The sequence below is a fragment of the Bos indicus x Bos taurus genome, chromosome 11, assembly GCF_003369695.1.
Source record: "Bos indicus x Bos taurus breed Angus x Brahman F1 hybrid chromosome 11, Bos_hybrid_MaternalHap_v2.0, whole genome shotgun sequence".
Lineage (NCBI taxonomy): Eukaryota > Metazoa > Chordata > Mammalia > Artiodactyla > Bovidae > Bos > Bos indicus x Bos taurus.
The window spans coordinates 19,410,388-19,423,885 of record NC_040086.1 but is presented as its reverse complement, the minus strand read 5'-3'; the positions used below and the strand labels follow the sequence as shown (position 1 = coordinate 19,423,885).

The 13,498-nt window shown below is 36.3% G+C and overlaps 1 protein-coding gene across 3 annotated transcripts in view; it reads left to right on the top strand.

Annotated features, from left to right (window-relative positions):
• Nucleotides 1-13,498, top strand: part of HEATR5B (HEAT repeat containing 5B) — a 102,496-nt gene that overhangs the window by 55,521 nt on the left and 33,477 nt on the right. For all 3 annotated transcript variants that reach the window (XM_027555007.1, XM_027555005.1, XM_027555006.1), the window contains exons 23-26: nucleotides 2,048-2,287; nucleotides 3,069-3,320; nucleotides 7,736-7,917; nucleotides 10,453-10,521. In XM_027555007.1, coding sequence (XP_027410808.1) covers nucleotides 2,048-2,287; nucleotides 3,069-3,320; nucleotides 7,736-7,917; nucleotides 10,453-10,521 — 743 coding nt within the window. The remainder of the gene's footprint in view (nucleotides 1-2,047; nucleotides 2,288-3,068; nucleotides 3,321-7,735; nucleotides 7,918-10,452; nucleotides 10,522-13,498) is intronic.

Sequence of the window (13,498 nt, the reverse complement as noted above, 5' to 3'; positions counted from 1 at the left end):
AACTAAGAATGGGAAAAATATTCACAAAATATCCTTTGTTTATTAAAATGTGTCCATTTGTATTTTAATATTTTTAAAGCTTTTACAAACGTGTGCCAGGGGGCCTAAAACACCACCCCCCCCCCACCAGGTTTGGTGATTCACTAGGACTCAGCATATAGTCACATTTATGGCTATGATTTATAACAGCAGAAGGATACAAAGCAAAATCAGCAAAGGGAGAAGGTACATGGAGTGAAGTCCAGAGCAGACCAGGCACAAGCTTCTAAGAGTTCACTCCCCATGGAATCACACAGGATATGCTTAATTCCCCAGCAAGGAGTTGCAACAACACATGTAAAATGTTGTCTTCCAATCAAGGCTATGGTTTTTCCAGTGGTCATGTACGGATGTGAGAGTTGGACTGTGAAGAAAGCTGAGTGCTGAAGAATTGATGCTTTTGAACTGTGGTATTGGAGAAGACTCTTCAGAGTCCCTTGGACTGCAAGGAGATCCAACCAGTCCATCCTAAAGGAGATCAGTCCTGGGTGTTCTTTGGAAGGACTAATGCTAAATCTGAAACTCCAATACTTTGGTAACCTGATGCGAAGAGTTGACTCATTGAAAAGACTCTGATGCTGGGAGGGATTGGGGGCAGGAGGAGAAGGGGACGACAGAAGATGAGATGGCTGGATGGCATCACCGACTCGATGGACGTGAGTCTGAGTGAACTCCGGGTGTTGGTGATGGACAGGGAGGCCTGGCTTGCTGGGATTCATGGGGTCGCAAAGAGTCGGACACAACTGAGTGACTGAACTGAACTGAACTGACCTGAAGCTTGCTAGACTCTCAGTGCCTAAGGTTTTTATTAGGGGCTAGTCAAATAGGCATGATTTACCTAGCATATACTGGAAGTTCAGATTTTCTGAAAGTTTGTTGTTCAGCCTAAACAGATGTCCAGCATAAACCCTATTGTTGGTAGAGATAACTTAGTCATTCTCAGCCACTTTTATCAGGAAATGATGGGGCTCTCTTGAAACCCAATCCCCACATGCAAGTCAAGGACTAACTGTGATATCAGACCTTCATAGGGTAGTCTGGGACCTGCTAGGGTAGGTCTTCAATGCATCTGTAAATATCACAAGAGTACACAAAAGAGGTGTTTTATCAAGGAAACAATACCAACATATGAAATATCTTTAACCTCTAAGGATTAAATAGTTACATGTTAATACAATCCTAAGATAGCATTTTTCTTCTATAAAACTGATCAAGATTAAAAATTATGATTTTAACCAGTGTTGGGAGAGGTATGAATAAAAGAGAGATTTCTTACAACTGCTGGTAGAAATGTAAAGTCACACAAATTTCCTTGGAGGATTTTTTTGTCAGTATATCCTCCAGGTTTTCAAACCGTGCTAACCCTTTGACCTAGCCTCTTTCAGGAATTCCTGCTCAGTGGTTAATCAAATGTACTCCTAAGTCAGTGATTTGCTATGTTCATGTAAATTCATGTTGTGGAAGTCTAATTCCTGCTACGGGAAAATATTCACGCTATGCTGCTAAGTGAAAAATAGACCTCTGTGCTTCATCTCTCTAGAATGTTACTTCCTCAGAACCTTCCATTTCCTCCTGTCTTTGAATTCCCCTGACTGTGGCTGTTTTCTGCAAGCCTCTCCTTATTATGTCTTTGGAGTGATTCAGTTTCAATTTGTTCAGCCAACATATATAGCAATAATTTTTTTCAGATGATTAAATCTATTTAAAAATATATCTTTCCCACACTTTTCTTGTTAAAATCAAATATATTTATCAAGTATTCCCTGGAGATTTGTTTAAAATACCATAGGCTAATCTGTCTTAAAGAGCAGGGTTTTTACTTTCATTGTCAGATTAAGTCCTAATTCTAAAAACATGTAATTTGTAGACCGTAGTTGAATTGTGTATATAGCTAACTGGTTTTGTTGTTGTTGTGAATTTACATGTAGATCATGGTCTTTAACATAACTATTACCACTGGTATACAATAAAGTCCTGTACAAGTTCATTTGAAATATTTGCTTTTCAGATGTTAGTCCTTTTGCGCCCGGAGCAAGTTCTCGAAGTGATATCCATTGCCGGCATCAAGGTGTTAATATAACAGAAACTGGTCTCGAGGGACTTCTTTTTGGAATGCTAGACCGGGAGACAGACAGAAAATTATGTTCTGATATCCATGATACTTTGGGACATATGCTGTCATCGCTGGCTGTAGAAAAGCTTTCTCATTGGCTAATGCTTTGTAAAGATGTCCTAGCAGCTTCTAGTGGTATGTATTTAATATATATATTCTTAAAATAAGGAAAATTATTTATTTTTGATACATATCTATAGATATATACCATATAGAGATATACATACATATATTTAAATTTGAGCCTACATTTTTAAATACTAATAAGTTATAATCTATAAATCCCTATAAAGGGATTAATTAAGGTTAAATTATATTACCAACTAATGAACTCTGATTATTTTTTGGCAGATAACTAAGTTCAAACTAATTTTCATGTATTAAAATCCCAGATTACTGTCTTGTTCAATATAAGATGTAGAAGTAGTGAAATATGTAAATATTTTTGTTATTCTTTCCCTGGTTTTTCATTTGTTTTTATTTTTTTTAATTAAATATATTTAACAAGAAATTTTATTTTACTACCATAGATCAACAATCATACCTTTCATAAAAATAATTATTGTGAAAGTACATGCAAAGGAGACAAAACAGTATTATTGAATTTCAAAGTGATATCTGATAACTGCTTTTATTATTTATTTATTTTAATTTTTATACAGTTTTTAAAGGTTACTTTTCATTTACATGTATTACAAAATTATTGCCTGTATTCTTTGTGGTGTACATCACATCCTTGAGCCTGTCTTACATGCTTTGTACCCAGTCCCCTTCTTTGGTTTTTTAATTGATTCTCTAAAAAGAACCTTGCCAATTCTACTGTTTTTAAATTAGATACTTTCAAACAGTGCTATATCTAAAGCATCATTTTTGCTGTACGTGAGGTTGTTATAATGTGCTTTTACTCTTGTTACAGATATGAGTACTGCAACTCCCTTAAGCAGTGGAAAAGATGAGGAATTTGAGAAGAAAGATGAGATGGATGATGATACCATGTTTACCACACTCGGAGAAGAAGATAAATCAAAGCCCTTTGTGGCACCTCGCTGGGCCACTCGAGTATTTGCTGCTGATTGCCTGTGTCGAATCATCAATCTGTGTGAGAATGCAGACCAAGCTCACTTTGATCTTGCCATGGCACGTTCTGCTAAACTACGAAACCCTACAAGTAAATCCAGTACTTCTTTTCCCCAGAGTATTTTTTAATAGGTTTGAAATATTTTACTGCTTTAACATGCTTTAGACTGTGCTCTTCATTTATTGTAAGTTTCCTTGCTTTTTGCCTTTGTTTTTTGTCCTCTCTACATACTGTCTCTCTTCTGATCTCTGTTAGGAAGGTAAGTTGAGGAAAGTGGGCCAAAGTTATGTATCTGTCTACCTTAAGATACATTCATCTTAATCATTTATCCTAAGAATAATGATGGCCCTAAGCATAATGATGACAGTAATGTATGTTTCCTTGGTACCTTATCCTACTTTTAGCAAAAGTTTAAGGTGAATAAATAAAGTGCATTTTGCAGTCCCCAGCCATGGAGAATGTCAGAGTTTGTGAATGCCATGGCAGATTTTAAACTCAGATTTCAGAAATGCTATGGCATATTTTTGAAAAGATGAAATTGTTTATCACTGAAACCTTTTACTTTTTGATCGTTTGTAAGCTTTTATACCATATATCCCCTGGATCAGATATTAAATGGAATTTACAGAGATCATCAGATTTAGTATTTTCACTTACAAATGAAGAAACCCAGAGAAGCTGAGAAAGTGGTAGAGTAACAGACTCTCTTATCTTATGCTTTGTTGTCTCTTCATCATCCTGTCATTTTTTTAAATATCTGAAGACATCGTATGTATTATCAGTATTGAGGTCTGTATGTTAAAAATGCCTTCTAGTTTATTTTATTGTGTGTAAGAAGCAGTGATGGATTAAAAAACAAAAAGTAAAACAGTATTACACTGTGTATAAAATGTGAATCTGATATAGGATACCAGTAAAGCACAATATGTTGTGAACATTGTCTTTAATCATGTCATTCATCAAATAGTCATCAAAACTTGCTCTTTGCTGTCCATTGGGGATCCAGAAGGAAAAAAATAACAGTCTGTGCTTTTGAAGATGTTCTAGTCTAGAAGACAAAGAGACAAATTTGTCACTCAAATAATTATATTTCCCAGTAGTGGAAGGATAGAGTACTTTGGGAACATAAAAAATTGCTATTCATTTCCTGAAGAACTAGGGAAAACCTCAAAGAAGAGGTCATATTGAAGCTGAATTTTATAGGAAGAGAGAGGGTTTTCCAAGTAGAAGAGGCTGGTTGTGTTAGTCTTCTGTTGTTATTGTAAGAAATGACTGTAAACTTAATGGTTTAAAATAACAGAAATTTATTAAGTTATGGTTCTGTGGGTCAGAAAATCCCAGGGTGTTATAAACCTCTGTTGTTGTTCAGTCATCCAGTCGTGTCTGACTCTTTGCGACCACATGGACTGCAGCACTCCAGGCCTCCCTGTCCCTCACCATCTCCTGGAGTTTGCCCAAGTTCATGTCCATTTCATCAATAATGCTGTCCAGCCCTCTCATCCTCTAATGCCCTTTTCTCCTTCTGCCCTCAATCTTTCCCAGCATCAGGTACTTTTCCAATGAGTTGTCTGTTCATATCAGATGACCAGAATACTGGAGCTTCAGCATCAGTCCTTCCAGTGAATATTCAGGGTTGATATCTCTTACGATTGACTGGTTTGATCTCCTTGCCGTGCAAGGGACTTTCAGGAGTCTTCTCCAGCACCACTATTTGAAGGCATCAATTCTTTGGGATTCTGCCCTCTTTATGGTCCAGTTCTCACAGCCATACATGACCACTGGGAAAAAACCATAGCCTTGACTATACAGACTTCTGTCGGCAGAGTAATGTCTCTGCTTTTCAACACAGTGTCGAGGTTTGTCATCAATAACCTCTATCAGTCCCCTAATTCTTTCCCCATTTGGGGTTTCTGCCCAGTGTCCTTCCCTCTCTCCCCACATTAGGCATTCATCTCCTTGGATTTGGGGAAAAGTTAGAGGTCTTGATTTGAGAAAAGTTATAGGTAGAGATTGTGAAGAGAAGCAACCACAGCACTTTCATTCTGGGATCAATTGCCTAGTTTTTCATTGGCAGATTGATATAAATTGTAAATTAGGTGACAGAATACAGAAGGAGTAATGAGTTTTTATTTACTTTTGAGTTGGCATAATATGAATAGGCTCATTTCAGTCCAGTTTCTTCTGCCTTGGAAATTTCCTCCCAAATTCTGGTAATAGTTTATTATACTAGTTTTTATTGATGATGTGTTTTTTGCCTGTCTTAGGTGAGGAAGCATTGGGAGCCAAAAAATTTTTTTCTCTCCCCTTTACTTCCCTTGCCCAAATCAATAGATACTCTTTTTCAAACTTAAAATTCTAAAATTGGTAGAATTTTAGGTAGGCAGATGAAAAATTTGGAAGATACCAGTAACCTTCACAATAGCAAAAATAATAAAAGCCTTTTAAAATAGAAGTTGTTTGGGGATCAGAATTGCCACAGAGTTGCCACTGCTTCAAAAAGTTTGAGGATCTTGCAGCCTCCTGAAGAATTTTAGAGTTCTTGAACCTGATAAATTCTTTATATAATTTCTGTTGCTATGTCATTAAGTTCACCGATCTTTTCTTCTTCATTATCTAATCATTGCTAATCTTATTCAGGGTATTTTTTACTTCAGATATCTTTTTATATCTCTAGAAATCCCATTTGGGTTTTATTCATCTTTTGTTTAGGCAATGTGTTTATAATAGCTGCTTAAAGGTCCCTAACTGAACTGAACTGAAAGGTCCCTATTGCTAATTGTGTTATCCTTTTCATTTTTGGACCAATTTCTATTCATTGCATTTTGTTTTTATTTTCTTAGTCATGGGATATATTTTCCTGCTTTTTTACATCTGTAGTAATTTTTTACTAGTTGCTCAGTTCAGTCGCTCAGTTGTGTCTGACTCTGTGACCCCATGGACTTTAGCATGCCAGGCCTCCCTGTCCATCACCAACTCCTGGAGTTTACTCAAACTCATGTGCATTGAGTCAGTGACGCCATCCAACCATCTTATCCTCTGTTGTCCCCTTCTCCTTCTGCCCTCAATCTTTCCCAGCATCAGGGTCTTTTCTAATGAGTCAGCTCTTTTCATCAGGTGGCCAAAGTATTCGAGTTTCAGCTTCAACATCAGTCCTTCCAAAGAATATTCAGGACTGATTTCCTTTAGGATGGACTGGTTGGATCTCCTCGCAGTCCAAGGGACTCTCAAGAGTCTTTTCCAACACCATAGTTCAAAAGCATCAATTCTTCGGTGCTCAGGTGTCTTCACAGTCCAACTCTCACATCCATACATGACTACTGGAAAAACCATAGCTTTGACTAGATGGACATTTGTTGGCAAAGTAACATCTTTGCTTTTTAATATGCTGTCTAGGTTGGTCATAACTTTTCTCCCAAGTAGTAAGCATCTTTTTATTTCATGGCTGCAGTCACCATCTGCAGTGATTTTTGGAGCCCTCCAAAATAAAGTCTGACACTGTTTCCACTGTTTCTCCATCTATTTGCTATGAAGTGATGGGACCGGATGCCATGATTAGTTTTCTGAGTGTTGAGCTTTAAGCCAACTTTTTCACTCTCCTCTTTCACTTTCATCAAGAGGCTCTTTAGTTATTCTTCACTTTCTGCCATAAGGGTGGTGTCATCTGCATATCTGAGGTTATTGATATTTCTCCTGGCAGTCTTAATTCTAGCTTGTGCTTCATCCAGCCCAGTGTTTCTCATGATGTACTCTGCATATAAGTTAAATAATCAGGGTGACAATATAGAGCCTTGACGTACTCCTTTCCCAATGTGGAACCAGTCTGTTGTTCCATGTCCAGTTCTAACTGTTGCTTCCTGACCTGCATACAGATTTCTCAGGAGGCAGGTCAGGTGGTCTGGTATTCTCATCTCTTGAAGAATTTTCCACCGCCTGTTGTGATCTACAAAGTCAAAGGCTTTGACGTAGTCAATAAAGCAGAAATAGATGTTTTTCTGGAACTCTCTTGCTTTTTCCATGATCCAGCAGATGTTGGCAATATGACTCTGGTTCCTCTGCCTTTTCTAAAACCAACTTGAACATCTGGAGGTTCACGGTTCACATACTGTTGAAGCCTGGCTAGGAGAATTTTGACCATTACTTTGCTAGCATGTGAGATGAGTGCAATTGTGCAGTAGTTTCAACATTCTTTGGCATTGCCTTTCTTTGTTGACCAAAGAATTACAGACTCCATTGGAGAAAGTTATGGTAATCAGTTATTTTGCTTCAAATGTCATCATACATCCTATAATATCATTCATGTTATCATATTGTATAAAGGTTTACCACAATTCTTCAGAGATTATGATATGGAAACTTTCTTGAAAGTATATCTTTTTTATTTTTAAACTTGGTATAACATGTTGATTATAAATGCTTTTTAAAGCAAATTCATTTTGTATTTTTTTTTTATTATTACACTTAATTTTGGAAATGTTTTCCTTTTTGCCTTCTATTTTTATTTTTAGATGACCTCTTGGTACTTCATCTCTCTGACCTAATTCGCATGGCATTCATGGCTGCAACCGATCATAGTAACCAGCTGCGGATGGCTGGTCTCCAAGCCCTCGAAGACATTATCAAGAAGTTTGCCTCTGTGCCTGAGCCAGAATTCCCAGGTCATGTGATTCTGGAGCAGTATCAAGCTAATGTGAGATATTTTTTGTTTCAAAATTAAAATTGATCGTTTGAGTGAACACTAAAGTGAAACTCCCCTGGAGAAATGTATCTGGACCTGTAACCTGTTTATTCATGTACCATGCTTATGTTTTTTTCCCCTTGTCCGTTACATAGTTAGGATCAGTTCACAGCTGAAGAAATCATAATATAAAACGTGTCACTATTTTTAAGTCATGAGGTAGTGATTAGTGATAAAACTAGAATAGATGTTCCAGCCTGGCTTTCCATTCTTGTGTTTAGATTTTTAGTCATGCCATTTTAAAGATAAAAGGAACATTTAAAGAGTGATGTGGATTTACTGCCATTGTTTTTATATGTCAAGACTTGATAAGCATTTTTAAAAATAAAAAGCAATTGTCTCTTGTATGCTGAAGGATAAATTAACTTTTAGTAGCAATGAAAACTGTTACCAAAAGAACTGTGTATTTCAAAAGATTTTTTTATGCTCTAAACATAGATATACTTGTTTCTCCTGAAATTTATACCTGTATTTATGTTCTTCAAAGGAGTCACAATAGGGACTTCCCTGGTGACCCGGTAATTAAGATACTACACTTCCACTGCAGAGGGTACAGTTTGCATCCCTGGGCCACATGCATTGTCCCCCCTCCCCACCCCCCAAATAAAAGGATGCACAATGGATGTAATCCTAGAAATGGTGGATTATGTGAAGGAGAGAGAAACTTGTTAATAAGAAAACAATAAACTATTTTTTTCCTCTGTGATTATACCAAAATCGTGGCTTCAGTCACATTGTACCTCATTTAACATCTATGCTCAAACATACACAGAATTAAAAAGTGTGGATAATGTATAGTCCATTTTTTTCCATTATAAGTATAGGTAAAGAAGTTATACTTTCTAGTCCAAATGGCTGTAGAACGCTTTTATATAATGTCGCAGCTGCTGCTGCTGCTAAGTCGCTTCAGTCATGTCCGACACTGTGCAACCCCATGGACTGCAGCCTACCAGGCTTCTCCGTCCATGGGATTCTCCAGGCAAGAACACTGGAGTGGGTTGCCATTTCCTTCTCCAGTTTACTCCCAAATACCCAATCTATCAGAATGGTCTTTTTTTTTTTTTTAATCTTCCTATTTAGAAATAATTAAAACCTACAGAAATAATTGCAAGAATAGTACAAAAAAAGACCTTGCCTTATACCCTTCATCCTTCATTCACATTTGCCAATTGAGAATTTTGCCTCATTTGGTTTAACATTTTCTCTTTCTCTCTCTGCTCACAACAGGCACTCTCTCAGCTTTTTTTTTTTTTTCCTGAGTTGTTTAAAAGTAAATTATCAAAATCATGTATCTTTACCCTTGAGCACTTTAGTCTGCGTTTCCAAAAGACAAGAAAGTTGTCTTACATAACCACAGAACAGTTATCAACTTTAAGAAATTCCAAATTGATGTACTACTTTTATATAATCTGTCATATTCCAGGTTTATCAGTCAACCCAATAATGTCTTTTATAATATATTCTTTCTCCTTCAGTGTGAGACCTACTAGCACCTCTGAAGTGCGATTACTACAGTTGATCATTCAAATGCAAATACTGGTTACTTGCCATGTGTGTTTAGTCACTGAGAGGGACCCTTATTTGATTTCCAAACTCCTGTTGATAAGCCTTAGTGACTGAATCTCTAGTGTAAGGGGAGAAATCTCAAATTAGGAGTTGACTATATCTAATTCCTTATTCACATCATACATACTAAATCTAATATAGCCAAGAATCTGTGACTGATACTGGCTTATTAAAATAAAGTAGTAAGTAGAGTGGACCTGGTTAGTACTTGGCTGGAAAACTAAAGCTTATATTCCTTCATTTATTACTCTGAGAGCAGTACATAAATTAGTATTTCTTAAGCAACTTTCTTTTAAGACATCTTGTTTTGAAGTGAAATGATTTTTAAGGTCTTTAGTGACTATGTGAATTTTTAGTACTACTCAGTTATTTAAGGAAATTGAGCCTTTAACCTCAGTTATATGAGATTTGCCCATGAGGTAAACACTGTTAGAAATATGTTCAAGAATATGTAGACAGGAGAAAAATAGCAATTTTCTCTTATCTGTGGGAACTTGTGGCTTTGTTAGAAAATCCCATGTACTATTAAAAATAAATGAAAAAGAACAAAATTAATTGCTTATTTGGTATAAGATTCATACAGATTAGATAATGATAATCTCCTGGAAAGCAAAAGAAGAATGGTATGATTGAGTTTATTGTTATCAAAAAGAGAGATAAGAGACATGTGATAAAAAGGAAAGGAACAAAGATATGTTTTGTGTGTTTTCATCTCCAGAGACATAAGAGATTTCCTCAGTTCAGTCCTTCAGTCCTGTCCGACTCTTTGCAACCCCATGGACTGCAGCACGCCAGGCTTCCCTGTCCAGTACCAACTCCCGGAGGTTACTCAGACTCATGTCCATCGAGTTGGTGATGCCATCCAACCATCTCATCCTCTACTTATCTTTAAAAATAAAATGCTTGTACTCATTTTTCTAGGTGGGAGCTGCTCTAAGACCAGCCTTTTCACAAGATACCCCATCAGACATAATAGCAAAAGCTTGCCAGGTAAGAAGAAAAATAGAATTTTCTATATTCATCTTCTATAAATTTATAGATACTTTAGAACTTCACTTCCAAGAGAGAAAAATCAAATAGTATTAAGTTTTATCTCAGAAATACAGCAGTGACGGTTTCCTTTTTTATCCTCTATGAAATGATGAAGTAGTAACTACTAATCACAACTTCAAAAAAATTTTTTTTTGCTGTAGCTGAGGTCACAACTTTGGAATACATAGCTCTTATGTTGTTCTATAGTAAATGGAGATGTAAAAGTCCTAAGATGGACTAGAGTAAAATCTACAATAATTAAAGAGTATATAGTAATGGTAAATAGGTAGTAAAAAGGTTTTTTTTGACCACAGGTTGTAAAAATTCTACAAGTTTCTGTGTATTAAATATACTAAGGACAATTTTACAATATGGCAATTTCATTGCAAAATTAATCCCAGGGGATTATTCTCAAACTATTGTATCTGAAGAGAGTTACAAAAGTACATATGTTCCTACCCCTTCAGTAAGTTTGTCTTTTTCGTGCTCCATCCTGAAAAAGGCTGTGTGCACTAAGCTCTAAACTTTCAGAAAATCTGATTCTTTATCTGCTAACCTAAGGATAGAAGAGCAGCAAGTCTGCCCTCGCCAGTTTTCTGGAGTACAGGGCTGTAATCCGTCTTTATTGCTTAGAGTTCATAGTCAAGCGACATGTCGCCTCTGTGCAGAGAATGTCCTGCTGTTTGCAATGACAAGTTTGAAATTCTGACTTTAATCTCTCTGTGGATAAATGAGTTGTCTCCTCCTCCTGTTAGTGTTTATTTCTTTGAAACCTGCTGTCTTAATGGTGGTCTTCAGAGACATGAACTTCTCCCACCAACAGCAGACCAGAGAGAGAAGATGAGGGAGTGTTGTTTAAGACGGAAGCTTGGGGGTCATGGTACAAACCTTGGAGGTAGAGTAGGTAAGCCATTTGGATCGGGGTATTGGCCCACAAGCATCAGAAATAATGCAGTCAGTGTATAAAATAAATGTATCATGGTAGCGTTTCAGATTGTGATGTTTAAACACAACAAAATCTCCTACAAAGCTCCTGATGATCAGAAAAGCAAAGGTGATTAGAACTTCATCTTGTGAATGATTAGTATGAAAATGCCATGTTAGTGAATTTGCCTTAAACTTATTTCTTAAATGACCATGCTTTCTCTGTAAGAAGTGTCTTCTTTTCTAGTGGCAGGCTTAAAGTTTGACCACGTATCCTTCTGTTTCTGGGTAGAAACCTGCTTTTTGAAATAGCTGGAGCCCTGGGTTGCAAGCTCCTTTCATTAAGGTTACCGAAGGAATTGGCTTTGGGCAGGTGATGAATCTTGGCATCTCTGCTGGTTTACTAGAGTAAAATCATGTTAAACCTGAAAATCAAGTATTAATAATTCAGAGAAATTATAGGAAAACCCTCAAATGTTTTCAATTAAGGACAATTGAGGACAGTAATCAGTAAGTTAAGAAAAAATATCATTTAAAGCAGGGTTGGAATAATAAGCATAATACGTACTTTAGATATTTTATTTCAACCTGAGGTTTATAAGTGTGCGTTCATTCACTACTCTCTTTTTCATTCTCTACTCTTTTGATACGAGGCCAGAGTCTTTCCTTGTAGTATGATTTCGTTGATTGAGTGTTGGCTTTGTCTGTCTTCATAAACCAAATCCATAGTGCAGTGTCTGTAGTTTCTGATTTCATTTTCTTTAAAGCGGAGAAAGTACTTAGGTTTTTGCAAGGCAAACAGTGCCATATTCTTGATTTTTGATAATTTTCCTCAACTTTACTTACATTTCTACCAAAATTCAAAGTATCAAGTGTCTCCAAAGTGTTATTTTCTTTAGGAATAACAACTTTTATTTTCACACTTATATGTAATTACTTTTTGCTTTAAATTTCAGTGTATTTGAGCATTGTGTGACTGACTTTTTTTTTTTTTTTTGCCATCTGTATTGGTAATAATCAGTTTTTAAATGTCCCTATTGAATTTTATTTAATTCAGTTTTGAATTCTTAGAGAATAAGATTATAAGAGAATTAAACAGTTTACACATATATTTATTTACTCTTAACTTTTTAAAAGTTTTAAATATAGGAATACAACCCATTAACCCAGTTGAATATCCAGATGCTCTGAAAACCTGAAGCTTTTTCATAATTTATTTGGTAACAAAATCTGAGCTAACTGTATTCACTCAGCCCTGACATGAAGTTGAGTGAGATAATAGTACTGATTGATCTCAATTAGTGTGATTCGTAGTACATTTCATCTGGAAGTATCTGTGTGTTAATAATGGGATGCTGCTACACATCTTGCTTAATCCCTTAATTAAGTTCATGTACCTTAATACTCTTTAGGGTATAATGTTGTGAATTATGCAACATCACCTAAGGATTTCAGGTGGGAAAATGAGGACATATACCTGCTGAGTGAAGTGGGCACTGTCAGACCTCTTCTTTCATTCAGTAGGTTGTCTTTTTGTTTTGTTGATGATCTCCTTTGCTATGCAAAAGCTTTTAAGTTTAATTAGGTCCCATTTGTTTATTTTTGCTCTATTTCTTTTGCTTTAGGAGGTAGATCCAAAAAAAAAACATTGCTGCAGTTTATGTCAAAGAGTATTCTGCCTGTATTTTCCTCTAGGACTTTTATAGTAACAGGTTTTACATTTAGGGTTTTGTTTTTTTTTTAAATTTTATTTTTTAACTTTACAATATTGGTTTTGCCATATATCAAAATGAATCCACCACAGGTATACACGTGTTCCCCATCCTGAACCCTCCTCCCTCCTCCCTCCCCGTACCATCCCTCCTCCCTCTCCATACCATCCCTCTGGGTCGTCCCAGTGCACCAGCCCCAAGCATCCAGTATCGTGCATCCATTTTGAGTATATTTTTGTTCAGTTCAGTTCATTTCAGCTCAGTAGTGTCTGACTCTTTGCAACCCCATGGACTAGTTG